Source organism: Hemiselmis andersenii, chromosome 2 (genome assembly GCF_000018645.1).
Source record: "Hemiselmis andersenii chromosome 2, complete sequence; nucleomorph".
NCBI lineage: Eukaryota > Cryptophyceae > Cryptomonadales > Hemiselmidaceae > Hemiselmis > Hemiselmis andersenii.
In genome coordinates, this window is record NC_009978.1 from 1 (window position 1) to 24352 (window position 24352).

The 24352-nt window shown below is 24.2% G+C and overlaps 22 protein-coding genes and 4 non-coding genes across 26 annotated transcripts; 13 read left to right on the top strand and 13 right to left on the bottom strand.

The window, feature by feature from the left end:
- The first annotated feature begins 400 nt into the window (after positions 1–400).
- HAN_2g184 lies at positions 401–526 on the top strand. The gene has a single exon. It is a non-coding gene; the product is annotated as a 5S ribosomal RNA (ribosomal RNA).
- A 623-nt stretch (positions 527–1149) lies between these two features.
- Positions 1150–1299, bottom strand: HAN_2g185 (hypothetical protein; the record flags this gene model as incomplete). Its single annotated transcript, XM_001712288.1, has 1 exon — positions 1150–1299. One exon carries the CDS (start codon positions 1297–1299, stop codon positions 1150–1152), a length of 150 nt encoding a protein of 49 aa, XP_001712340.1.
- A 43-nt stretch (positions 1300–1342) lies between these two features.
- HAN_2g186 (hypothetical protein) lies at positions 1343–1528 on the bottom strand (the record flags this gene model as incomplete). Its single annotated transcript, XM_001712289.1, has 1 exon — positions 1343–1528. One exon carries the CDS (start codon positions 1526–1528, stop codon positions 1343–1345), a length of 186 nt encoding a protein of 61 aa, XP_001712341.1.
- Positions 1529–1667: 139 nt separating this feature from the next.
- Positions 1668–2225, top strand: HAN_2g187 (rpl9; the record flags this gene model as incomplete). The annotated part of the gene is made up of 1 exon (XM_001712290.1): positions 1668–2225. One exon carries the CDS (start codon positions 1668–1670, stop codon positions 2223–2225), a length of 558 nt encoding a protein of 185 aa, XP_001712342.1.
- Positions 2226–3206: 981 nt separating this feature from the next.
- On the top strand, positions 3207–4784 carry HAN_2g188 (tcpZ; the record flags this gene model as incomplete). The annotated part of the gene is made up of 1 exon (XM_001712291.1): positions 3207–4784. The coding sequence occupies one exon, from the start codon at positions 3207–3209 to the stop codon at positions 4782–4784; it is 1578 nt and encodes a 525-aa protein (XP_001712343.1).
- HAN_2g189 lies at positions 4784–4863 on the top strand. Its single transcript has one exon. It is a non-coding gene; the product is annotated as a tRNA-Ile (tRNA).
- Positions 4864–5343: 480 nt separating this feature from the next.
- On the bottom strand, positions 5344–5490 carry HAN_2g190 (hypothetical protein; the record flags this gene model as incomplete). Its single annotated transcript, XM_001712292.1, has 1 exon — positions 5344–5490. One exon carries the CDS (start codon positions 5488–5490, stop codon positions 5344–5346), a length of 147 nt encoding a protein of 48 aa, XP_001712344.1.
- A 6-nt stretch (positions 5491–5496) lies between these two features.
- On the bottom strand, positions 5497–6177 carry HAN_2g191 (eif6; the record flags this gene model as incomplete). The annotated part of the gene is made up of 1 exon (XM_001712293.1): positions 5497–6177. One exon carries the CDS (start codon positions 6175–6177, stop codon positions 5497–5499), a length of 681 nt encoding a protein of 226 aa, XP_001712345.1.
- Positions 6178–6192: 15 nt separating this feature from the next.
- HAN_2g192 lies at positions 6193–6266 on the top strand. The gene has a single exon. It is a non-coding gene; the product is annotated as a tRNA-Ile (tRNA).
- Positions 6267–6695, bottom strand: HAN_2g193 (rps15; the record flags this gene model as incomplete). Its single annotated transcript, XM_001712294.1, has 1 exon — positions 6267–6695. One exon carries the CDS (start codon positions 6693–6695, stop codon positions 6267–6269), a length of 429 nt encoding a protein of 142 aa, XP_001712346.1.
- Positions 6696–6873: 178 nt separating this feature from the next.
- On the top strand, positions 6874–7248 carry HAN_2g194 (hypothetical protein; the record flags this gene model as incomplete). The annotated part of the gene is made up of 1 exon (XM_001712295.1): positions 6874–7248. The coding sequence occupies one exon, from the start codon at positions 6874–6876 to the stop codon at positions 7246–7248; it is 375 nt and encodes a 124-aa protein (XP_001712347.1).
- A 146-nt stretch (positions 7249–7394) lies between these two features.
- Positions 7395–10841, bottom strand: HAN_2g195 (hypothetical protein; the record flags this gene model as incomplete). The annotated part of the gene is made up of 1 exon (XM_001712296.1): positions 7395–10841. One exon carries the CDS (start codon positions 10839–10841, stop codon positions 7395–7397), a length of 3447 nt encoding a protein of 1148 aa, XP_001712348.1.
- Positions 10842–10879: 38 nt separating this feature from the next.
- HAN_2g196 (cdc28) lies at positions 10880–12778 on the top strand (the record flags this gene model as incomplete). Its single annotated transcript, XM_001712297.1, has 1 exon — positions 10880–12778. The coding sequence occupies one exon, from the start codon at positions 10880–10882 to the stop codon at positions 12776–12778; it is 1899 nt and encodes a 632-aa protein (XP_001712349.1).
- A 57-nt stretch (positions 12779–12835) lies between these two features.
- HAN_2g197 (rpl13) lies at positions 12836–13504 on the top strand (the record flags this gene model as incomplete). The annotated part of the gene is made up of 1 exon (XM_001712298.1): positions 12836–13504. One exon carries the CDS (start codon positions 12836–12838, stop codon positions 13502–13504), a length of 669 nt encoding a protein of 222 aa, XP_001712350.1.
- Positions 13505–13564: 60 nt separating this feature from the next.
- HAN_2g198 (sen34) lies at positions 13565–14347 on the bottom strand (the record flags this gene model as incomplete). Its single annotated transcript, XM_001712299.1, has 1 exon — positions 13565–14347. One exon carries the CDS (start codon positions 14345–14347, stop codon positions 13565–13567), a length of 783 nt encoding a protein of 260 aa, XP_001712351.1.
- A 95-nt stretch (positions 14348–14442) lies between these two features.
- HAN_2g199 (hypothetical protein) lies at positions 14443–17049 on the top strand (the record flags this gene model as incomplete). The annotated part of the gene is made up of 1 exon (XM_001712300.1): positions 14443–17049. One exon carries the CDS (start codon positions 14443–14445, stop codon positions 17047–17049), a length of 2607 nt encoding a protein of 868 aa, XP_001712352.1.
- A 36-nt stretch (positions 17050–17085) lies between these two features.
- Positions 17086–18429, bottom strand: HAN_2g200 (tubA; the record flags this gene model as incomplete). The annotated part of the gene is made up of 1 exon (XM_001712301.1): positions 17086–18429. One exon carries the CDS (start codon positions 18427–18429, stop codon positions 17086–17088), a length of 1344 nt encoding a protein of 447 aa, XP_001712353.1.
- An 86-nt stretch (positions 18430–18515) lies between these two features.
- HAN_2g201 (rps13) lies at positions 18516–18971 on the top strand (the record flags this gene model as incomplete). Its single annotated transcript, XM_001712302.1, has 1 exon — positions 18516–18971. The coding sequence occupies one exon, from the start codon at positions 18516–18518 to the stop codon at positions 18969–18971; it is 456 nt and encodes a 151-aa protein (XP_001712354.1).
- Positions 18972–19049: 78 nt separating this feature from the next.
- HAN_2g202 (rps28) lies at positions 19050–19247 on the bottom strand (the record flags this gene model as incomplete). The annotated part of the gene is made up of 1 exon (XM_001712303.1): positions 19050–19247. One exon carries the CDS (start codon positions 19245–19247, stop codon positions 19050–19052), a length of 198 nt encoding a protein of 65 aa, XP_001712355.1.
- Positions 19248–19391: 144 nt separating this feature from the next.
- Positions 19392–19479, bottom strand: HAN_2g203. The gene has a single exon. It is a non-coding gene; the product is annotated as a tRNA-Leu (tRNA).
- HAN_2g204 (rpl24) lies at positions 19479–19841 on the bottom strand (the record flags this gene model as incomplete). Its single annotated transcript, XM_001712304.1, has 1 exon — positions 19479–19841. One exon carries the CDS (start codon positions 19839–19841, stop codon positions 19479–19481), a length of 363 nt encoding a protein of 120 aa, XP_001712356.1.
- A 72-nt stretch (positions 19842–19913) lies between these two features.
- On the top strand, positions 19914–20855 carry HAN_2g205 (gblp; the record flags this gene model as incomplete). Its single annotated transcript, XM_001712305.1, has 1 exon — positions 19914–20855. The coding sequence occupies one exon, from the start codon at positions 19914–19916 to the stop codon at positions 20853–20855; it is 942 nt and encodes a 313-aa protein (XP_001712357.1).
- A 139-nt stretch (positions 20856–20994) lies between these two features.
- HAN_2g206 (mce) lies at positions 20995–22062 on the bottom strand (the record flags this gene model as incomplete). The annotated part of the gene is made up of 1 exon (XM_001712306.1): positions 20995–22062. One exon carries the CDS (start codon positions 22060–22062, stop codon positions 20995–20997), a length of 1068 nt encoding a protein of 355 aa, XP_001712358.1.
- A 68-nt stretch (positions 22063–22130) lies between these two features.
- On the top strand, positions 22131–22472 carry HAN_2g207 (hypothetical protein; the record flags this gene model as incomplete). The annotated part of the gene is made up of 1 exon (XM_001712307.1): positions 22131–22472. One exon carries the CDS (start codon positions 22131–22133, stop codon positions 22470–22472), a length of 342 nt encoding a protein of 113 aa, XP_001712359.1.
- Positions 22473–22641: 169 nt separating this feature from the next.
- On the top strand, positions 22642–23430 carry HAN_2g208 (rpl5; the record flags this gene model as incomplete). Its single annotated transcript, XM_001712308.1, has 1 exon — positions 22642–23430. One exon carries the CDS (start codon positions 22642–22644, stop codon positions 23428–23430), a length of 789 nt encoding a protein of 262 aa, XP_001712360.1.
- A 253-nt stretch (positions 23431–23683) lies between these two features.
- On the bottom strand, positions 23684–23962 carry HAN_2g209 (rpl37A; the record flags this gene model as incomplete). The annotated part of the gene is made up of 1 exon (XM_001712309.1): positions 23684–23962. One exon carries the CDS (start codon positions 23960–23962, stop codon positions 23684–23686), a length of 279 nt encoding a protein of 92 aa, XP_001712361.1.
- Positions 23963–24352: the final 390 nt, after the last annotated feature.

Sequence of the window (24352 nt, forward strand, 5' to 3'; positions counted from 1 at the left end):
TTTTTTTTTTTTTTTTTCTTTTTTTTTTTTTTTTTCTTTTTTTTTTTTTTTTTCTTTTTTTTTTTTTTTTTCTTTTTCCCAAGCAAACCAAGCAAATTGACTATATAAAGAAAACTTATTTTTTTTTATTTTTGTTTTTTTTCTTTATTTTATAAAGAATTATACTAATCAAGTTTTACTATTTAGTCAATTTGCTTGGTTATTTTCGGGGGGAGGGGGAAGAAAAAAAAAAAATTTTTTTGTGGTTAGGTTTTTTTTTCTTTTTTTTTCTTTTTTTTTTTTTTTTTTTTTTTTTTTTTTTTTTTTTTTATATATATATATATACCAAAGATTGGAAAAGAGATGGATGGAAAAAAAAGAAGAAAAAACCAAAATATATTATGCTACTGCTTTTTAGATTATTGTATACGGCCATCCTCATGGCACACGCAGAGGATCCCATCCCGAATTCCTTCCTTAAGCGCCTGTAGGCCTAGGTAGTACTGGGGTGAGGGATCACCCGGGAACTCTAGGTGCTGTATGCCTCTTTTTATTTTTTTTTTTTTTTTAATAAGAAAAATAGTTTTCTCATAAAGATTTTTTTTTTTTTTGTATGAGGAAAAAAAAAGGCTTAATAAAAGCAAATCCTTGGGTTATTGAATCGCAATATACTGCTTTAAATGTCTTTTTTTTTTTTAAAAAAAAAAAACTCCTATTTTTATTTAAAATTATCATTTAGAGGTAAGTTCTGTTTTACTTAAGCACACAAAGAGTCGCTTGTTCAAGGACCAAAGTGGGGGGGTTTTTTTTTTATCGATCTGATTCTCAAAGTCTTTTTATAGCCAATATAAAATCTTTTTTCACAGCCCTGGTTTCTGAAAGCATTCATATGAACATTTGGGAAATTCAAAAAAAAACATGTAAAGGATAACAACCTTAAACAATGAAGCAAAAGAGAACCGTAGTAAAACCTTATTTTTCGAAGTACTGAAAGATAACTCTAAAAATAAGGACTATAGTATTACGTAAGGGTAGAAAATTCCACAATTTCTAAAAAACGGCTGCGAAATCAGTAGAAAGAAAAATCATCTTCCTAAGAAAACTCTATACTGTCCTTAAAAAAGAAATAGTCTGTATCAAAAAAGGCATTTATTCAACATGGCGTTTTCTTTATAAATATACTGATTTGGAATCAAATTCTGAATTGAGAAGAAGAGAAAGAGAAAAATTGGAAGAACGCCTTAGATATGACACAAATGTGATTGTGAAAAAAAAATCGATGAAAGAAAAAAATTGCGTGATGAATAGGAGGATCCGCATTAACGAAAGTCAAGCTTACGGATACACTGGATATGTTTTTTCTTCAAGGAAGTTTTCCACTTTTTCGCAAATAACAGAAGAAAACATGAAAACAAGAACAAATAAGAAGAACCGATGCAAATAGTTTTGAAGAAACACAAAAAATTAAAAAATAAACAGTTAGTTCCTTTGGTAACGGTTTTTTAAAAAAAAAAAAGAAATTTAAAAAGACAAATCGACGGGACTCCATGCTTGTCTTTTTTCGAAGAAAAAACCAATGCCCAAAAGCTGTGCAAAATTAGCATAATATAATATAAATTCTAATCACAAATAAATTCTCCTAAGGTGTAGGGCAAAATCTTTTTTCTTTTCAGAAGAATATAAAAAAAATGAGACCAATATTAACAACACGAAAAATTGAAATTCCAAATGGGATTTATATCCAAACTAAATCCAGAAAAATAATTGTTTCTGGGAAAATTGGCTGTATTGTTAATTATTACAAACACATTTTAATTGACATAAAAAAAGAAAAAAAGAAAAACTTACGATTTAATGTGTGGTTTGGAAATCGAAAAAAAGTTGCCAGTTTAACTACAATTACATCGCATATCTCCAACTTATTTATTGGGGTAACAGTCGGGTTTTCATATAAAATGAGATCAGTTTACGCACATTTTCCAATTAATATCGAAATAAAAGAAAAAGGGAGATTGGTAGAAATAAGAAACTTTTTAGGTGAAAGACGTGTTCGAAAAATAAAACTTCCATTCGAAGTTAAATGTGAAAAAAGTGAAAATACCAAAGATGAAATTATAATAAAAGGTAATGATTTAAAAACTGTATCTTTAGGAGCTGCTTCTATTCAACAACTTTGTTTAGTAAAAAATAAAGATATTAGAAAATTTTTAGATGGGATTTATGTTTCGAAAAAATTAAATAATTGAGTATAATGGGGTATTATAACAGCTGCACAGTATTTTTTTTATACCTATTGCAATAAATTTTTTTTTCTCTTTTTTGGTTTTTTAAAAAAAAAAATTTGGGAATTTCTGATTAAATCTATTTAATTTTTTTTTTTTTTTCTTTTTTTTTTTTTTGAGCTTAGGCTAATTTTTTTTAAATTTGATTAAAAAAACAATTTTTTTTTCCAATTTTAAAAATGGTTTATCTTCTTTGAAAAAATCTTTGTTCACAAAAAAAATTGAAAAATAAAAAAAGATTCCGATTTTATGTTAAACTTCAACAAAAGAAAAACCCATAAATAGAGATAAAATTTTTTTTGAAATTGGATATTTTTTAAAAAATTTTTTTTCTTTTTCTGAAAAAAGTCTTTATATGTAGTTGTTTAAAAACCAAAACTTTTTTTTAGTTTAGGGAGTCAAGGTTGGTTTTTGTTTTCATAGGTAGATATTTTTCTAAAACAATTAAAAATTTTAATTTAAAAAAAATAAAAAAACAAGGAAAAATGGAACTAAATTTTCCGGTAAAAATTGTAAAAAATCAAAAGAAAATTTTTTTATATTTTTTAAAAAAAATTTTCCTTTTGGTTTCGAATAGAAAAAAATTTTTCATTGTAAAAATTAAAAAAATTCACAAAAAAAAGGTTTTTATTCTTCAATTAAAGACAAACTTCTTGTTTATTTTTCAAAGTATATAATTTTACATCTCTTGCCCGTAGTATTATTTCGAGATTAAGATTAAGATTAAAAAAAAAACCAAAAATAACAATCATTTAACATTGGAAAAAATTTCTCTGTAATTAGAATATAATTTTCAAACTAAAAAAATATTAAAGTCTTTTTTTAAAATTCAAATTTCCTTAAAAATTAAATTATTATTTTTGATTTCTACCAATTTAAGAAAACTCATTTCTCATTTTCTTTTTGAGATTACCTTTTGCAAATCGGAAATAAAACAAAATTTTAATGGACCAGATTAATTTTGAACAGTCGGACCTTTCTTCAAATACAACTTATTCAACTTTTATTTCTATAAGTGCAGCAAAAGGACTACAAGATGTTATGAAAAAAAACTTAGGACCGAAAGGAGCCTTCAAAATTTTAGTTTCAGGATCAGGTGAAATTAAGATAACCAAAAGTGGCAATCTTCTTTTGAAAGAAATGCAAATTCAAAATCCCATTGCACTATTAATAGCCAAAACAATATACGCACAAAATTTTTTTTCTGGTGATGGAACGACTTCAATTGTTCTTCTATTAGGAGAACTTTTTCGAAATATTGAAAATTATATTGAAAAAAACATTCATCCTCAGATTTTATGTGAAGGAATTAATATAGCCAAAAAAGAACTTGAAAATTGGCTCAACTCTCAAATCATTACGCCCAAAAAAAAAAAACAAAATTTAATTAAAATGGCAAAATCAATTTTTAAAACCAAAATAAAAAATAGTCATGTCAATAATATTTCAAAAATTGTGGTAGATGCTGTATTGACCATTCAACGACAAAAAGAAATTTCCGATATTAATCTTATTGAGATTTTACAAATGGAAGACCAAAACGATTCAGAAAGTCGATTTGTCAGAGGAATTGTTTTAGATCATGGAGCAAGACATCCCGATATGCCGAAAATTTTACACAATGTCTTTATTTTGGTTTGTAATATTAGTTTAGAATATGAAAAATCAGAAATAAACTCTAATTTCGTTTCAACTTCTTCTGAAAAAAAAGGAAAATTATCGAATAAAGAAAGGGATATTATCGATAAAAAAATTAACAAAATTATTCAATTAAAACGATTAATTTGCAAAGGAGGAAATAAAAGTTTTTTAATTGTTAATCAAAAAGGGATTGATAATATTTCATTAGACCTTCTTTGTAGAGAAGGTATTTTAGGACTGAGAAGAACCAAAAAAAAAAACATGGAAAGAATTTCGATATTATGTAATGCCATTCCGGTAAATTCTTCTGATGATATTGACTCGACAGTTTTAGGATTTGCAGGAATTGTTTATGAAAAAACTGTAGGGGAAGAAAAATTTACTTTTATTGAAAATGTAAGCAATCCTTTCTCGGGAACAATTTTAGTAAAAGGTATGAATTCCTTTTTAAGAAAAAATACAGAAGAAATAATAAGAAATGGAATTAAATCTATCAAACTTTGTTTCGAAGATAAAGGTTATTTAGTAGGAGGTGGAATAACAGAATTGAAAGGAAGCGAACACCTTTCTATTTACGCAGATAAAATTTATGGGGAGAAAAAATTCGGAGTTTTGGCACTAAGTAATTCTTTGTTAGTTATTCCTGAAACTCTAAGCGAAAATGAAGGGGGTAAATTTTTAAAGAATAAAATAATAAAAAAAAAAAATAATAAAAAAGAAGAAGAAAATATACAGAAAAAAAGAAAGGGTTTTTCATCAGATAAAAAAAGGGTTTTTGATTGCTTTTCCTCGAAAAAACAAATTTTTAATTCTGTTTGTTCTATTGCATCCCAAATTCTTCAAATAGATGAAATATTATTAGGAAAGGGGTTGAGTAATTAGCTCTTGTAGCTCAGTTGGTGGAGCACGGGTCTTATGAGCCCGGGGTCGTGGGTTCGAGTATAATTCCCCACCAAGAGCATTTAAAAAATTATTTTTTCCTGTTATTACTATTTTAAAAATTAAAAAACAGGTTCGACATTATTTGGATGAATTTCTCAGTAAATTTAATTTTTTTTTAAAAAAAAACTAGTTTGTTTTTTAAACAAAAAAACAAAAATTTTAGAAAAATTAATTTTTTTCTCTCTTAATTTTACTTCAAAAAAAGATATCCGATATTTTATATAAATTTAAGTTTCGGATTTCTAAAAAAAAAAAAATTTATTTTAAAATAAAATATTGGATTTAATAATTAAACAAACGCGATATTATTCTGAAAAAAAAATTCTCAAAAAAATTTATTTTCATTAAAGAAAAAACAAACCACCACCTAATTTTCAAAAATTTTTTATTTGTTTTTTTGATGTTTTTACTTTTTTTTTAAACACATTTTTTTTTATTTTTGAAATTTTTATTTTATTTTAATAAAAAAAAAATTTTCTCAAAATATTTTAAAAATTTTTTATGAATTTTTTTTTGAGATTTCTTGAAATAATTTTAAAGAAAGAATAATATTTAAGAAAATAAATTTTTCATTCATGATGATAATAGTCCGTGTTTCTGAAAAACTGTAGTTAATCGATAAACTGAAAAGTTTCAATAAAAACATTTATTTTTATTTTTTTTTACTAAATGTAGTTTCCATTACCAAAAGTTCCGATTGCATTGTTCGAAATCCACAAAAACCGATCCAATCATTTGAAATCATTCCTGAACTTAAATATTTATCACCACAATTTACTGTTCCGACTGTTAGAGGTATTTTCAAAAGTGATGATATTTCATCCTGGTCTTCAAGAGAAACAAATTGAGAAATCAAGCCTCCATAATTATTTATGACACAGAAGGAACCAAGCAATTTTTCCGCCCCTAAGCTAACCTTAAAAACTTCAACTCCTAAAACATCTCCAAGAAGCTCTTCAGTTTCATTTGATATTTCAGGAATAGCTAATGCCGAAAAATCATTATTTACTATACAATTTCCGAGAGCAGAAAATTTTTCTGGACACTTTTTTACAATTACGTTTTCAGGAATAAATTTTTTTATCTTTTGATATTCTTCAAAAGTTGTTTCAGAAGGAAGAATAAGGCCTTTTTTATTACCAATAATTAACCTCCCTAAACATTTTGATTGTAGAATGGAAGTTTTAATTATGGGAATGTTTTTTTTTAACTCTTTTTCAATAGTTTTTAAAGATTTATCATTTATTTCATATGGAACAATACAATAAGAATTGGTTAATTTAATAAAAACTCCAATGTTATTAGAATTTTCAAAATTCAATTTTATAAACATATTTTTATCAATAAAGCTCGTCTAGCTCAGTTGGTTAGAGCGTCGTGCTAATAACGCGAATGTCGCAGGTTCGATTCCTGCGATGAGCATTATTTCAATGGGACAAAACGGGAAGATCCGCTTGCGCCGACTCCAGGGCGTCCGTGTTTAACGGCTTTATATGTAATTGAAAATTCGCCCATATAATGTCCAATCATCTCTGGTTTAACTTCAAAATTGCTAAAAATTTTCCCATTATAAACATCGATCTGACTTCCTACCATTTCAGGGACAATTATCATATTTCTCAAATGAGTTTTTATTCTTTCAGGTTTTTCTTGTGGGCTTGTTTTTTTTTTTGCTTTTCTTAATTTCCTAATTAGGGTGATAGGTTTTTGTTGAAGACCTCTGGATAGTTTTCTTCTTGCTCTCGCGGGTAAAATTTTTACAAGGTTTTGAATAGATAGATCAATTAAAGTCTTTAGTTCTAATCCTCTGTAATTAAATTTTCTAAATGATTTTTTTCTTCTTTCGCTCATTTTTTTTTATATAATTATATAAAATCTATTTTATATTTTTATTAAAAAAAATTTTTCTTTTTTTATTTAACTTAATAATTAAAATTTTTTAGCCATAAAACCTATAAACTTTCCAAATTCCGATTTAAATTTTAATTGATTTTTTTCTCACGGCAAAAATATTTATGAAAAAATTTTAATGGAAAAATATTATTTAAAAAAAAAAAAAATCAAAAATAGTTTTTTCTTCTTAATTGCAGAAAAATTTCAAAAAAAAATATCAAAAAATTATTTTCAAAAAAGATCAATAAAAAATTTTTACATATCAGAAAGCGCTTGGAAAATTTTAAAGATTGTTTTCAAAAATTTTATTTTAAAATTAGCAAAAAGTTCAAATGATAAAACATTTTTAAATAAAAGAACAAAATTTAATTCGAGCGATTTGATTGAAAATTTTAAAATTCAAAAATACTTTAGCAATTCTAAAGAAATATTTGAAAGATCTCCAATTTTTTTTGATGAAAATAAATCTCTTAATTTCTCTTTGAAAAAGAAAAAATGGATTACCGAATAAAATAATTAAAAAAGTAAAATTTTTATTTTTTTTCCAAAACAATTTTTTTTAAAAAAAAAAAGAAAAAAAAAATCCAATTCTATTCTAAAAATTTCTTCCCCAAACCTTTAAAAATTAAAATGTTGGTTTTAAAAAATGCGAACATTTCAAAATAACAAGGGATAAAAAAAAGGCAACTGTAAAATTTTTTTTTTTATTAAGTTTTTTTCTTCACTAAAAAATTGAAAACTGGTCAAACTATATCCATTAAATTTTAATGTAAAAAATTGTTTTTGAATTTTGTCATCCAAAAGAATAATTTCTAATATTTGGTAAAAAAGTTTTTTCGAAAAAAAATAATTTCCATGAGAATGAATTATCCTTTGGAAGTCCATCGCTGGATTTTTAATTATTTTAGTTAGAATAAAATATTCTATTTTTTTAAATAACTTGAGACGGCAAATTTTTCTTTCTTTTAGTTCTTTTTTATTAACTCTAAAAAAAATAAAAGAGTTTGGGAAAAACTTATCTTCCGAAAAATTTTCTAACCAATTTAAATTGTTAAAAAAAAAAAAGGATTTATTTTTTTTTCTAGCAGAACAATTAAACAAAAAATCTAAAAAAATTTTCGTTTTGGATTTGTTTTTTAAAAAATTTTTTATCTTTGTTTTAAAAAATTTTTCGGATAACAGGAAAGTTTTCTTTAAAGATTTTTTAGTCCAAATATTAAAAAATTTTATATTTTTTTCGTTGGGAGAAAAATTTGAAAGAAAAGAAAAAACCCTTACCTCTAAAAATCTGCCTACATTTGTTTTTTTTCTGAATATAAATTTTTTTTTATTTTCAAAAAATCTCATAGAATAAGAATTTTCGAAATTCGCTTCAAAAGGAAAACATTTCAAAAAAAAAGGAATAAAAATTAACGAATTTTGATCGAAATTCATTAAAAAAAAATTTTCTTTGATTTTTTCAGACGAAAAGATTCTTTCACAAGGATAAATATTTTTTTGAGGTATTTTATTTTTTGGTATTTTATTTTTTTTCAAAAAGGAAAAATTCAAAATATTATCTAAATCAAAATTTTTTTCTTTCCAAGTTTTAAAATCGTTTTTATTATTTTTTTCCTTTAAAAAAATTGAAAAAATATTTCCAAAAAAAAAATTTCGGTTTAAAATTTTGATCAGATTAGTTTTTTTATTCAAACCAAAAAAAAAAAACAAAAAATTTTGGTTTAAAATTTTTTCTATTTGTGCTTGATTTTTTTTTATTTCTATTTTGGGTTGTTTTCGAATTAAAGAAAAAGAAATAAAAAATTTTTTCAAAAAAAAGCCCAAAAAAAATTGAAAATTGAAACCATAAATAAAAGAATGAAATTCTAGAGCCCGTTTTACATGAAAATAAAATTTTGAAGAATTTAAATCCAAAAAAGATGAAATTAAAAAATAAAAAGCTTTTTTGAAAAAAAAATTAAGGAATTTTAAATTCGTACAAGAAGAAATGGTTTTAAATCGTCTTTTGATAATTTTAATTTTAAAAAAATCATTTATTTGATTTGAATCTGAATTTATTTTTATATTTAAAAATTTGGAAAACAAGCGTATGTCCATATCGCAATCCCACCTTTTTCCCGAAAAAAAGTTTTTTTTCATGAAGTTTTGAGGCTTTGCGATTTTTAATTTTTTTTTAAAAAATAAAATTTGATAAAAGGAATCCCAAAGAGATTGGTTGGTTTTTGAAAATTTTTGAAAAAATGAAAATTTTTGAAAATTTAAAATAAAATTGCACGGAGCCTTTTTGGTCAAATTTATAGTTCCTTTTTTTTTAGTAAAAATAAATTTTTTTGGTTTTTTTAAGTTTTTTTCTTTTATAAACCAACTAAATTTTCTCAGAAGTAAGTTTTTATTTTGCAATTTAAAAATTTTTAGTTTTTTTAAAAAAATTTTAAAAAAAAAAAAAATGGATTTTTTTGGTGAAAATTCTCTATTTATCTTTTGCAAAAAAAGCAATCTTTTAGAATTAATTTCAAAAAAAGTTTTTTTAAAAAAAAAAATAAAAAATTTGGTTTTTTTTTTAAAAAATGGTTTGAAAATTTTTTTGAAATAAAAAATTAAAAAAAAATTTTTTTTTTTTTTTTTTGCAAGCTCAATGAATAAATTATAACGAGCTTGCATAGTTCGTTGATTTTTTATACTTTTTGGAACAGAAATGGACAAAAATTTAAAAATCATTTCTATTTGGTTTTTTTCTAAATCTGGATTAATTACAAATTCAAATTTTCTAAATTTTTTAAAGGAAATTTGAATTTGAATTTTTATAACTTTGAGTAAATTTAATTTGATTAAATCACTAAGAAAGCGTCGTATTACTTTAGAATCAATTTTTTTCAATCCTTTTTTTTCTTTGAGTGCTATAATCTGACCAATTTCTTTTAATGAGATAAAATTATGTTTTATAAATGAAAGTAAGATTAATTTTCTTTGCAAAGTTTGTTCGGTAATTCCTTTTTTAATTCTAAGAATTTTTTCTGATATGACTAAATCGTTGCTACTGGTGGGTAATTTAGCAAGTTTTCTTTTAAAATGTAAAATTTTTTGTCTTCCCATTTGTTCGAGGGTTTTATTTATTCCTTTATATTTATTGAACAATGCTAGAACACAATAAATATTTTGGTAACTAAAATAACCTTTAAATTTTTCCAAAAATTTGCAACAAGAAATCGGAACATTATTAAGTATAAGAAAATTTTTTTGAATTAACGTAGATAAAGAAAAGGAAAATAAAACTTTCATTTCGTTTGATTTGATTTGATTCGGTTTGGGCGTGTGTGGAATTTCTTTTATTTCGTATTCTAAAATTTTTCTCGAAGTTTTTATTGTTTTTTCGAATTGATTTCTAAAATTATTTTTAAAAATAAATAAACCCGATTTTTTACATTTTTTTCGAATTTTTTGCCATTTTCTATGAATCCTTCTTTTATTTATTTTTTTAGGAATTTTGTTTAAATATGCAACCCCGTATTTAATATCTTTTTCTGTCCAAATATTTTTTAATTTTCTGGAAAGTGTTTTTATGATGAAAAAAATTTTCATTTTTTCTTTAGTCTCATCTAAATTCTTTTCTTTGGTATATCGATATTGACATTCTTGAAACCAAAAAAAATTTAAATTGGGTTTAAGTAGTATAATATTGGAAATTTTTGAATTAATTTTTAAAATACAGATATATTTTTTAATTAAATAGAGAGAAATTAATTTTCCTAAAACATGATGAATGTAGTTCGATTTAAGATTTAGTTTTTTTGCCAAAAGATATTGAAAAATTCCTTCTCTCTTCTTACCGATTTCACGAAGGATTTGATTTGAAATTTCTGTAAAAAAAAAATTTTTCCCAATTGAATTTTTTAAAATTTCCATTCGTTTGAATTCCCAACGATTAAAAAAAAAAAAATTGTTTTTTTTTTTATTTATAAAAAATCCAAAAAAAAAAACATTTTTTTTAAAGAATTCGATTATTTTAAAAGCTTTCTTCAAATCAATATTCATAGAAAAATTTTCCAGAATTTTTTTAAGAGACGTTCCTTTTTTTCCATTGAGAAAAAGTTCTAATAAATCCATTTTTAAATAATTGAGGCTTCTTAAAAAAATTTTTTAGAATGAAAAATAATAAAAAATTAGAAAATTTTCCTGTATTTTTTTTTAAAGAATTTATTCTTTCTGCTGTCATGAAATACAAAATTCTTTTTATTTCAGCCGAAACAGGTTCTGGAAAAACTACCATAATTCCACAAATTCTTTTTCACAGAGGGTTTTTTAAAAAGATAATTATATCTCAAACAAAAAAGCTATCGACTTTATCTTCTGCAAAATTTGTTTCTAGTTTTTTTAATTCCAGATTGGGTCAGCAAGTCGGTTATTCAGTTAGATTTGATGATTTTACAAATAAAAATACCTCCATTAAATTTGTTACTGATGGAATTCTTTATAAAGAAATTGCTAAAAAATCTTTTTTTGGGGATGATTTATGTATGATTATTGATGAATTTCATGAAAGAACCATTTCTACGGATTTATTATTAGCTTTTATCAAAAAGGTTTTTTTTTTAGGGAAAATAAAAAGATTGGTTATAATGTCAGCTTCAGGGAATTCTCATAAAATTGCAAATTTTTTTCAAACTAAAGTTGGAAAACTGATTTTGCCTGGAAAACTTTTTAAAGTTTCCGTATTTTATTTACGTTTCTCGCAATCCAATTATATTTTTTCAACCATCGTAACAATATTAAAAATTCACAAATATATCAAAAAAAAAGGCGATATTTTGGTTTTTTTACCAGGATTAAACGAAATCGAAAAAGTCTTTCATCAAATTTTTCTTTTTTCTAAAGAAAAAAATAAAAATTTTTTTTTATGCAAGCTCTATGCTTCTCTTCCTTTTTTAGATCAAAGAAAATGTCTCGAGTCTTCCCCGGACGGATTTCGTAAAATTATTCTTTCTACTAATGTTGCGGAATCGAGTTTAACGATTCCCGGAATAACTTTCGTAATTGATTGCGGATTATCAAAACAAAAAATATTAAATTGGAAAAATTCCATTGAACTATTCAGAATTTTTCCAATTTCCAAAAGTGAAATTTATCAGCGTTCAGGGAGAGCCGGAAGACAAAGAAAAGGAAAATGTTATCGGTTATTTACTTTTTCCCATTTCAAAAAACTCCATCTTTATCCCAAACCAGAAATTGAAAGGATTGAAATGACTGAAATTATTTTATCTATAATTTCTTTTTCAAATAGAAATTTGTTTGATTTAGATTTCATATCCCTTCCCTCAAAATGGGGGATAATTCGTTCTTTGGAATTTTTATTTATTTTAGGGGCGATAGATAAAAATCTTTTTTTAACCTTTTTTGGCAAATGTATGTCCATTTTTCCCATTGAAATAAAGCTTTCAAAAAGTATTATCGAGGCACTAAGATTTAATGATAAAAAACTTATTTCATGGATTACTGCAGCAGCGTCAAGTTTTTCTACAAATTCTTTTCCTTTCATTACAAATTATGCAAACTTATTTGGAAATAACCTCGAAAATATGGGGGACTTTTTTTTATTTGCTAAAATAATTTTAAAATTTAAAACCCAGGAAGATCTAAAAAATAAAAATGGAGGATTTTTTTTAAAAAATAATAATCTAAATTTTTTAAAAACAGCATGGGATATTAATAAACAAATTCTTCGTTTTTGTTCTTTTTTAAAAGTTTACTTTCAGAAGTTATCTACAAAAAAGTTTGAAGATCTTCCTTTTATTGTAAAATTCAAAGTCTGTTTCGTTTCGGGTTTTTTTATAAATTCAGCAAGAATTACCAAAAACAAACAAAAATTTCAAATAATTACTTCAAGTATATTTTGCAATATTCATCCTCAATCTTTAATACAAAAATTTAATTTTAAAGTTTTAGTTTTTAAAGAAATTTTTTTAACGAATGTCACTTATATAAGAGGGATTTTACCCATTAGATTAATATGGTTATTATTTTTTGGAAATAAAATTTTTAAATAAATTTTTTTTTTTATAAAAAAGTTTTCATCTTTATTTTATTTAAATTAAAATTTTTTTATGGTAAAACACAACAATACAACAAAAAGTGGTCATTTTAAAAAATCTTGGCAAAAGAAGGTGAAAACTTGGTTTAAAAGTCCTTCTAAAAAACTAAAACGAAGAAATAATCGAAATAAAATAAATAAGTATTTATTTTCAAATGATTACTTAAAAAAAATTTTTCGACCAATTGTTCATTGTCCTACGAAAGTTCATAATTTAAAAGTAAAAATTGGCAGAGGGTTTTCATATCCTGAAATTCTAAACACAGGAATTTCTTCAAAAAAAATTTGTTCGCTTGGTATTTCTGTTGATAAAAGACGAAAAAATCGAAAGAAAAATAGGCAATTTAACGAAAAAAGGCTTGAAAATTATTTTAAAAATATAAATGTTACTGGAAAAAAAAAGGTCGAATCCTTAATGAATAATTCTAAAAAAGAAAAAGATTCAATCAAAAAAAAAGAACCGGTTAATTTTAAACTAGAATATGTGTACAACTTAAACAAAGAGAAAGAAAATGATATTCAATCATATAGAATTATAATGAATCATGACCCAATTCAAAACTCGCATTCAAAAAAATTTTTTTTACCTGGTTTCTTAAAATATGGAAAATGGACCGTTAGTAAAAATATAGATCATCTTTTTAATTGGAGTGAAGTTGAAAATTTTTATACTAAAGATTGAAATAAAATAATTTTGAAAAAAAATAAAAAAAATTTCTTGTTGAAAAAAGTACATAAATTTTTAAGGAAGGTCTTTCAGCCATTTTATCCCAAAATAATTTACGAAAAGTTTCTTCGAAAGGAATGCAAAAATTGTTCTTTTTTTTGTCGACGTACCTACTCTTCCAAAAGAAATTAGATCAATCGAAAAAGAACTGGGAAAATATTTTAACGAAAAAACTGAGGTACAACTATGGAAAAAATTTAAGTTTCCGGCATATGCCGTAAAAGTTGATCCGAATTTTATTCCACTGGTTATAACAAAGCCTCTTTGCCATAGATCCCTAAAAATTAAAAAATCAATAAATTTAGAAGTAGTGAATTTGTTTAGAAAAAAGTTAAGGTCATACTTTTCCACTTTTCTTTTGGTTAGGAATCTCTTATTTTTATGTGAATAATTTTTTGAAAATAAAAAATTTTTTCTTTTTTCATTTTTCTTTTTTTTAAGATTTTGAAAAATAACATATAAATTTTCTCTCCATTTCCTGATTAAAAAAAAAGATTTTCCATTTTTATTAGTTTTTTCAATAATTTTATTATTTGAAAAAAATTTAGAAAACGAGAAAAAATTACCTAAATTTGGTTGTGGGAAAATTTTTTTCAATCTTAAAAACCCAAATTCTAATCCTAGTAATATTTCTTCTAAATTAAGTTGCATGAATATTTTATTTTTATTTAACATATTTTCTGAATAAAATGTAACTCCTTCGATTCTAAATTTATTTCTTAGGTTTAATATATCTAATGGATTTGAAACAAAAAATAAATTTTTTTGGATGTGAAAAACTGAAATCTTTTTCTCCATATTATATCTATTATTATTTAAATGATTTAAAAACTATTAAAATTCTTTTTTTTAATCAGTAAAAAAAAATAAAATTTATTTTTTTTTTTACGACAATGGATCCTGAATCATTTTTAACAAAACAATGTAAAAAAAAAATTTTTTCGACTAAAAAAAAATGGTTTTTTAAAATTTTAGATTGCAAAATTTTATCTCTTTTTCCTTATCCCAAATTAATTGAACTAAAGACGCCACAAAAAAAATATTCCCAAAATAATTTGTTGTTTCCAAGGTTATTGCGATTTACAACTTATTTTCGAAAAGACAAGGGAGAATTTTTTAAAAAAAACAAAAAAAGTCTAAAAAAATCGATCCCAATTTATATGAAGTTAAATTTAAATATCAAAATAAAAAAATTATTCATTCCTTTTTTTCCGTTTTTTAAAAAAAAATTTTCCCAATTGACATTTTTTCCAAAAATTTCTAAAAAAGAAAAAAGAACACTTATTTTTGGGTTTTTTGATTCTTTAGCATTGTTTTCCCCTTTAGAAAATTTTTTTTTTGATAAATTCTTTATAAAAAAAAAAAATTTAGAAAAAAACCTTTTTTTCCTTATCAAATCCCAAGAATATAATCTTGATTTTACAAAAAGAAAAAATTTTAAGAATATTTTTGATATAAAAGAAAAGGGAAAAATTCCAAATCAAAAAAATAAATTGATGGTTAAAAATAAAGAATTTTTCAAAAATTCAAAAGAAAATTTTGTTTTGAGATTTTCTCTTTTTTCCCTTAATTTCGAAAAAAAATATCCGAAACATTTCAAACTTAAAATTTCTAAAAAGGTTAGCCATTTTATTTCTTATGATTCTCTTTTAACGAATGAAAAATTAGTTTTTTTTGGTGAGAAAAAAAAATTGAATTCTTTAACGGTAAAGCAAATTTCTGATAAAAAAATTGGTTTGTTAACTTGTAAATTTCTCCCAAAAAGAATTATTTTTTTTAATTTATTTGTTAATAAAATTTTAAATTTATATGAATTTTCACAACATTTTTTCAAAAACTTTTCTATAAAATTTTTTGAAAAAACATTAGAAATTTTTTTGGTAGAAGAAAAAGAAATTTCTAAATTTTCTCAAAAAAGAGGGTTTTTATGTTTCCGAAGATGTTCAGTAAAATTTTTATTGAATAAAAAAATAAAAAAAAGGTATAACCCAATTAGTTTCAAAAAACGAAATCTTGGTTTCTTCTTTTTAAAAGAAAAATTACAAAATTATTTAGTTTTTGATAGGGATTTTTTTTTTGGATTTATTATTGATTTTCGGATTAAAAAACTTTCTTTAATTAAATCAATCGCTGGTTTTTTAAAATTTGAAAAATTAAAAGATAAAAACATAAAAATGAAAGAAAAAGAATCAAACGAAATCGAACCTAATCTTTGGATAAATTTTTTATTATTGAAAGATTTGTTGATTATGTTTTTTTTGAAGGAAAGACAAAAATTTTTTTTTATAGAAATTAACAATCCTCTTTCTAACCCAGAGGCACTTATCCCAGAACCAATTTTATTGCCTGAGTTAAGATATTTAAAAAAACAAATTGAAGAAGGAATAACTGTAATTCCTGAAATTAAAAATTTTTTTTATTTTGAAGCTATGCTTCAAGAACTTTGGAAAAATGAGATAAAAATTTTTTTTTGGGACTTTCCAAAAATAAAATTGTGGAATATTCGTAGATCGAAAAGTTTTCAAAAAATTTTTTTTAAATGGTACATGAAATCCATTTTATTAGAAAGAAAAATACTTAAACAAAATAATCCTAAAAAAAAAAAAGGAGAAATTTTTTTTGATTTTAAAAAATGGACATTAAAAAGAAAAAATAAAAAACTTCTTGGGAAAAAAATAATACAAAAAAAATTAATGGAATTCAAAAAAAATGTAAAATTCCTAAAAAAATATAAAAAAAAGAGACCAAAATATTTTGAAGAAATTTTTCAAAAAAATTTAAAATTTCTAAGATTAAAAGAAAAACTTTTTAAAAATTTTTACTTTTCAGATTTCGTTTTTTCTATCCAAAAAAAAATAAACCATATGGACCATTTCCTTTTTAAAAACAAAAAAAAATTTGTTCAATCCTCAAATTGTAAATCCCAAAATTCTTTATTTAAAAAACTCTATTTAGAAAATCAGAATTTTAGCAGAGAACAAAAAATTAATTTTCGTGTAGGCTTTTCTATTTTCAGTACTTTGAATCCTTGGATTGTTTTTTTGAATTATGGTGTTGTATTTTGTTTTATTTCAAAAAAAAACGAAAATTCATTTTTAAAATTAAATTTTGGGAAAGAAAGAAAGAAAAATATCCTATTGAAAATTTTTATGTTTTTTCGTTTAAAAGGAACTGAATTGTTAACTTTATGTAATTTTTATCGACCTTTTGAACAATACTTTCAAAAGTTTTCTCCTTTTCCGATAAAAAAAATGATAAGAAAAATTATATTTTTTGCAAAAAAACTAATATTTTTTAAAAAAAAAAAGTTTACGAATCAAAAAGAAGAATTTTTTTTCTTTTTTATTACAAAAAATATTAAAGAAAATTTTTCTATGGAAAATTTTTTATATTTTTTTAAAAACGAATCTTTAACTTCTTTTCTTTTTTATAAAAATTTTTTTAAAAATAAAATTGATTTTGATTTTAAATCAGTGTTTTTAAAAAAAATTGTTTGTTAAATTTAAGAAGATTTTTTTCTAAATAAACAAATAATTTCAATATTCTAAAATATCTTCTTCATTATTTTCGTTGCCAACTTCTTCATAATCTCTTTCCAATGCTGCTAAATCTTCTCTAGCTTCATTAAATTCTCCTTCTTCCATTCCTTCTCCTACGTACCAATGGACAAATGCTCTTTTTGAATACATCAAATCAAATTTTTTATTGATTCTAGAAAAAACTTCAGAAATCCCAGTATTATTTGAAATCATGCAAACAGCTCTCTGAACTTTAGCTAAATCACCACCTGGAACTACCGTTGGTGCTTGATAATTTATACCACATTTAAAACCTGTTGGACACCAGTCAACAAATTGGATTTCTTTTTTGGTTTTTATGGCAGCAACAGCTCCATTAACATCTTTGGGAGCAACATCTCCTCGATACATTAAACAGCATGCCATATATTTTCCATGTCGGGGATCACATTTGGCCATCATTGAAGTGGGCTCAAAGGCTGAATTTGTAATTTCTGAAACAGATAATTGTTCATGAAAAGCCTTTTCTGAGGAAATCAAGGGCGCGTATGATGAAAGCATAAAGTGTATACGAGGATAAGGAACCAAATTTGTCTGAAATTCAGTAATGTCTACGTTTAACGCTCCATCGAAGCGAAGAGATGCTGTTATTGAAGAAATAACTTGAGCTATTAACCTATTTAAATTGGTATAGGTTGGTTTTTCAATATTTAAAGATTTTTGACAAATTTCATAAATGGCTTCGTTATCTAAAACAACAACTACATCAGTATGTTCTAATAAAGAATGGGTTGCCAAGACTGAATTATAAGGTTCCACTACTGCAGTGGATACTTGAGGGGAAGGATAAACAGTAAATGCAAGCTTAGATTTTTTTCCATAATCAATACTTAACCTTTCTAATAGCAAGGATCCTAGCCCAGAACCGGTTCCACCTCCGACTGAATTAAATATTAAAAAACCTTGTAGCCCCGAACAATTATCTGAAAGTTTTCGAATTTTTTCCAAAACAATTTCTACTACTTCCTTTCCTACTGTATAGTGCCCCCGGGAGTAATTGTTTGCCGCATCTTCTTTTCCTGAAATAAGTTGTTCCGGATGGTATAATTGTCTATATTTACTATTTCGGACCTCATCGATGACACCGGGTTCAAGATCTAAAAAAACACAACGAGGTACTCTTTTGCCTGTCCCTGTTTCGCTGAAAAATGTATCCAAAGCATCGTCATTGGAGTTTTTTGTTTTTTCATAAATCACAGTTCCATCATAATTTAAGCCATGTTCTAAACAATACAATTCCCAACACGCATTGCCCACTTGTATCCCTGCTTGTCCAATGTGTAATGAAATTACTTCCCTCATTATAAAAGTAAAACAACAAGGCAAAAAAAAATATTACTTAGAAGGAGCATAATATTATTATTATTTTAATTTATTATTTTAAAGAAATGGCTCGAATGCACAACAAAAGAAAAGGAATCTCTTCTTCTTTAATTCCGTTTAAAAGAAAATCTCCCGATTGGTCAAATGAAAACCTTCAAGAAATTAATTCTCTTATATTAAAATTAGCCAAAAAAGGTCTTGTTCCTTCTCAAATCGGGGTTTATTTGCGTGATTGCAAGGGCATTCCTCAAGTCAAAACCATTACTGGTACAAAAATATTAAGAATTTTAAAAATAAATGGGGTGGCACCCGAACTTCCAGAAGATCTTTTTTTTTTAATAAAAAAGTCAATAAATGTCAGAAAGCATCTTGAAAGAAATAAAAAAGACAAGGATTCGAAATTTAGGCTTATTCTCGTCGAAAGTAAGATTCACAGGGTAATTCGATATTATAAAAAAAAAAAACAAATTTCTCCGAATTGGAAATATGAAAGTTTAAGTGGGGCATCGGTAAAAAAATAAAATTAAAAATCTTTAAAATTTTAGTAATTTAAAAAATTTAATAGAAAAAAAAATAAAATTTTTTTATATTTCCTTTTTTTACCGAAGTTTTCGTGCTTCTCGTTCAGATTCGAGAAGAATTAATAAATCTCCTTCTCTAATAGGACCTTTTACGTTTCGAATTAAAGTTCGGTTTTTATTCTCAATAAATTCTACTTTAACTTGGGTAATTCCACCTCTTGATCCAGTTCTTCCGATAATCTTTAAGACTTTCACTAATTTTTCACCTTGTTCCATAATTTTTTTCAGCAATAAATTTAAGCTTAAGAGCTTAGGATTAAATTATTCTTTTTTTTAAAAAATTAAAATGAATTTAAATTAAAAATTACCCTTATTTCACCTGCTTTCTTTATTGGTTTAGGTTTTAAATAAAAAATTTTGATTGCGATGGGAAACTACTAATTCGAACCCACGAGGATAATTCCAGTAAATCTTGAGTCTACCGCCTTAGTCCACTCGGCCACACAATCAACTTCTTTTGTTTTTTTGTTTTTGTATTTTAAAATCAAATTTTCTATTATATTTAATTTTTGTCAATTTTTTATAAAAGTGAAGCGTTTGCAAACCTAAAAGAAAATTGTAATTTTTTCTCATGAATAGGAATGAATTGCTATCATTCTTAAGAAAATTATTTTTTAAATTAACTTTTAATCCCCGGATTGTTCGGCCTACAGAGGTCCATTTTAAAAAAATGGGATTTTTTTTCAAAGCATATAATTTTCTGCATCTAGACCGACAAAATCTAAATATTTTTAAATTATTTTTAACCAAAACGCTTCCATGTCCAGGATAAATACAAAAACCGCAGACGGAACACTTTTTTAAATCCATTAAAATTTAATTATTAATTTTAATTATTTAAAATATAAAAAAAAATAGTTAAATTTCTCATAATTTGAATTTATGGAAAAAAAACTAACTTTAAATTCAAGCATAAGTGCTCATTCTGGATGGGTAACTTCAATTTCTACAGCATTGAATGATTTTAAAATTTTCGCAACCGGATCTAGAGACTTTTTGATTTTTATATGGGAAATAACACAAAATAAAAATTTTTTTGCTATAATAAAAAAAAGATTACAAGGACATTCCCATTTTATTTCGGATTTAGTTCTTTCTCCGGATGGAAAATTTTGTATTTCTTCTTCATGGGATACCACATTACGCCTTTGGGATTTGAATACTTGTAAAACTGTTCGGCGATTTTTAGGACATAAAAAAGATATTTTATCCGTAGCTTTGTCATCAGATAATCGTTTAATAATTTCCGGGTCAAGGGACAATACAATAAAATTATGGAACACTCTTGGGGAATGTAAAGATACTTTTTTCGAACCAAAAAACTCCTCTTGGGTTAGTTGTGTCAAATTTTTGCCAGGGGAGGAACCTTTGATTCTTTCTTCTTATTGGGATGGACTTATAAAATTATGGAAAGTATCCACTAATCAAATAAAAAGTAAATTACCCGGTCATAAAGGGTATATTAATTGTCTTGCAGTTTCTCCAGACGGCTCCTTGTGTGCATCCGGGGGAAAAGACGGAACTGTCATGTTATGGGATCTTCAAGAAGAAAAACATCTTTATTCTTTAGAATCTGGAGATATAATAACTTCGTTATGTTTTTCTCCTAACCGATATTGGTTATGTGCCTCAACACATTCGGGAATCAAAGTCTGGGATCTAGAAACTAAAGATCTTCTTGAAGATCTTAAATTAAATAAATCAGACCTAAATCAGGAAATTAAAAAAGATATTCCCTGCATTTCTACAAAATGGACAATTGATGGTTCTTTTTTTTTCACTGGTCATATTGATGGAAAATTAAGAATATGGTCTTTAAAATAGATAAAATTTTAAATTTTTTTTTAAAATTTTCCTCCTATAATGATTACTAATTACGATATGATTAAATTATGACGGTATTTGAATCTTTTTATGATTAAAAAAACAGACCTTTTATGATCATTTTTTTTAATTTTAATTTTCAAAGTAAAGAAAAGTTTTTCCCCCTGGATTCTCTTATATTTTGTTTTATTAAACGGTCAATAATTTCAAATTTGTAAATTTTTTCAGCGACATTTTCTAATGTAGTCAATAATACTTTGATTGAATTAGGATTATTTTTATCGGGTCTTTTTTTTGAGAAAGACCATTTTCCTTTTTTGGGGTTAAAATTATATTCTTCGATTGTTTGAGAAATCGTTTTTGCTTTTTTATAAACCGGGGAGAAATTATATAAAAATTTTTTTTTCTCAAAAATATTGAATAGATTTTTTTTTATATTTTTACAAAAAAAATTTTCTTTTGAAAAAAATATTTTTTGATCCAATTTTTTAGTTTTTTCAAAATTGGTTAAGAAATCTACAGAATTTCCTTCTTCATATTTCCATTTGAACGCAAAATTAGGGTGTTTGGTAAAATAAATAGATTTCGACAAGGTAAAAATAAGTCCATCATTTTTATTGCACAATAAGTTTTCTAACCGATTTTGATTTACATAGATGTGATCTTTTGAAAAGAAATTTTTTTGAATATTTTGAAATAAATTTTTGATATTTATTTTTGAAAAAAAATCTTTTTTTTTAATATTATTTCTTAGCCAATTTCCTAAAAAACTGCTTTTTTTTTTGATTCTATCAATCAAATTTATTCTTGCATTTAAGTCCCATGTAGAAACTCTCCAATCTCCTTCAAAACAAATAATATCATAAATTAAATATTCATATTCTTGTTTAACTAAATTAAAAGACATTTCTCCATCGAGGATGGTCCCGCAATTATGGACTTTTTTTTGGAAATTTATTTCTGGAATTTTATGCAAACACAAATTTCTATCTAAAAAAAAAGATTTCTTTCGTCCTATTAAAATTAAATATCTAACTCCATCACTTTTTTCTAAAATAAAATAATCCTTAAATTTAAAATGAGTAAATTTCGATCGGGAAAAATTTTTAGGCATTGATCCAACGAAAAAAAGACAGTTTTGACAAATTTTGTGTTGATTTAATCCGGTTAATAATCCGAGAAAACCAAAAATATTTTCCCATCTCATTAAAAAATTTTATTAAAATATTAAAAAAAAAAAGAGAAACATTTAAGCCGTTTTTTTTTTAAATTTAGATGATTTATTCAAATAAAAAAAGCAATAAAAAAAAAGAAAAAAATAAAAAGGAAAATTTTTTTGAAAAACAAATATTATTATTTCTAGAAAAAAAAAAAGAAATTTTTAAAGTTTTAAAGTTTTTTGATTGTTTTTGGGAATATTATTATCGGAAATGGAAATTTTTAGAAAAAAACTTCCATTTTAAAAATTTTCCAAATTCATATCAAAAAAAAGACATTAAAAATTTTTTAAAATTTTATTGTTTAATCAAACGCGAATTGTTAATAAAAGGAGAAATACTTTTTTCGATCAAAAAATCTTTACATAATTTCCAGTTCTCAAATTTTTTTTATTCTTAAATTCTTTGAAAGTTTCTTTAAAGAAAATTTTTCAAAAAAAAAAAGAATTCAATATCGAATAAAAAAATTTTAAAATCTTTATTTTTTTATTTTTAAAAATTATATATAAAATATCATTTTTTAATATAACTTAATCTGGCCTCTAAAAACAATTAAAGTTACAATACTGATGTCTTTGATTAAAATTAAAAAAAATCGATCTTATCACAGTCGTTTTCAGTTAAAATGGAGAAGAAGAAGAGAAGGGAAAACTGATTATTACTCTCGAAAGCGTCTTATAACCCAAGATAAGAGAAAATATAATTCTCCAAAATATAGAATGGTTGTTAGAATTACCAAAAAAAATATAATTTGTCAATTTACTCAATCCTTATTAGAAGGAGATCGCGTACTTATGGCTGGATATTCCAACAAAATAGGCAAACAACTTGAATTTTTCTGTGGTCCTACTGCTTTTCATATAGCCTATTTTTGTGGAGTATATTTGGCAAATAGAATATTGTTTAAAAAAGAGAATAAAAATTCAGAAACTCCAAATGTTAGAAAAAAATATGCCAAATCAATTTTTGCCATATTGGATATTGGGCTTACAAGAGCTACAACTGGTCATAGAGTTTTTGCAGCAATGAAAGGTGCTTTAGATGGGGGCATCACAATTCCATATAACGAAAAAAGATTTCCGGGATACAACTCAAAGGATGGTTTTACTCCTGAAAATTTTATTTATCGAGCATTGGGATTACATGTTCGTGACTACGTGACAAAATTAAAAGAAGAAGATGAAGAAAAGTACCAAATTGAATTTGGAACTAGAATTAAAAAAAATGAAAATAATCTGTATTTTGAAAACACTCCCGAAATTAAAAATATACAAGATCAGATTAATAAAATCATGTCAGAAAATTACAAAAATTGTTTTCAAAATATGACCAAAAAGGTCGGATTTGAAAAATCTTAATAAAAAAAAAACCCAAAGAATTGTTCAGAGTTATTAAATTTTTCTACAAAAAATTTAAGTAAGTTTCTTCTTGTTTAAAACCATTAACCTAAAAAATGTTGTATTTTTTAATATAAAAAAAATGATGGTTTTATTAAACTTTCTTCAGTCCAAATTTCCAACTCCCACAATTAATTAAATTGGTCGGAGAAAAAAAAAATAAGGAAATTATAAAAAAAAAGATTTTCTTTTTCTTTTTTCGAAAAAATTCAATTTATGTTTCGGTTAAATCTCTCAGCCTTCGAATCGTACCTCTCACAGTTATTGCTCCCTGAGTTTGAAGGCACCATGCTCCTCCTGCAATAACACATAAACATGCCTTGCATTTCCAAATACCGACTGCGATTCTTTTAATTTTATCTTTTCCGCAAAATGTACAAGTATAATTAGTGTGTTGACTTATTTCAATTTTTTTAATTTGTTTTTTTAAGGATGAGCCGTATCGGGTTCCATATTTTCCTACGATTCCAAGTTTTCTTGTTCTTTTTCCCATTAAAAAATTTTTTTTAATTTACAAACCCATCTTTTCTGTCTCAATTAAAAAAAAATTTTTGGAGATTGGATGGGATTTTATGGAAAAAATTTTTATTGGGATTTAAAAAACACAATTATTTTGATTTCTACGTAAAAAATATGAATTTTAAAACCAAATAAAAATTTTTATTCTCCATTAAAAGCCAATTAGAATTTTAAATCAAGAAGGAATAAAAGTTACATTTTTAAATTTAAGAAAATGGGATTTCGTAATAAAATAAATTTATTATTTTCAATAAAATTTTTCTAATTCATAGGTTAAAGAATTTTTTATTTAAACTAGAACTATTTTAAAATTTTTTTAAATTTTTTTTATTTTTAATAAAAAAAAATTTCTTTTTTTTTTTAC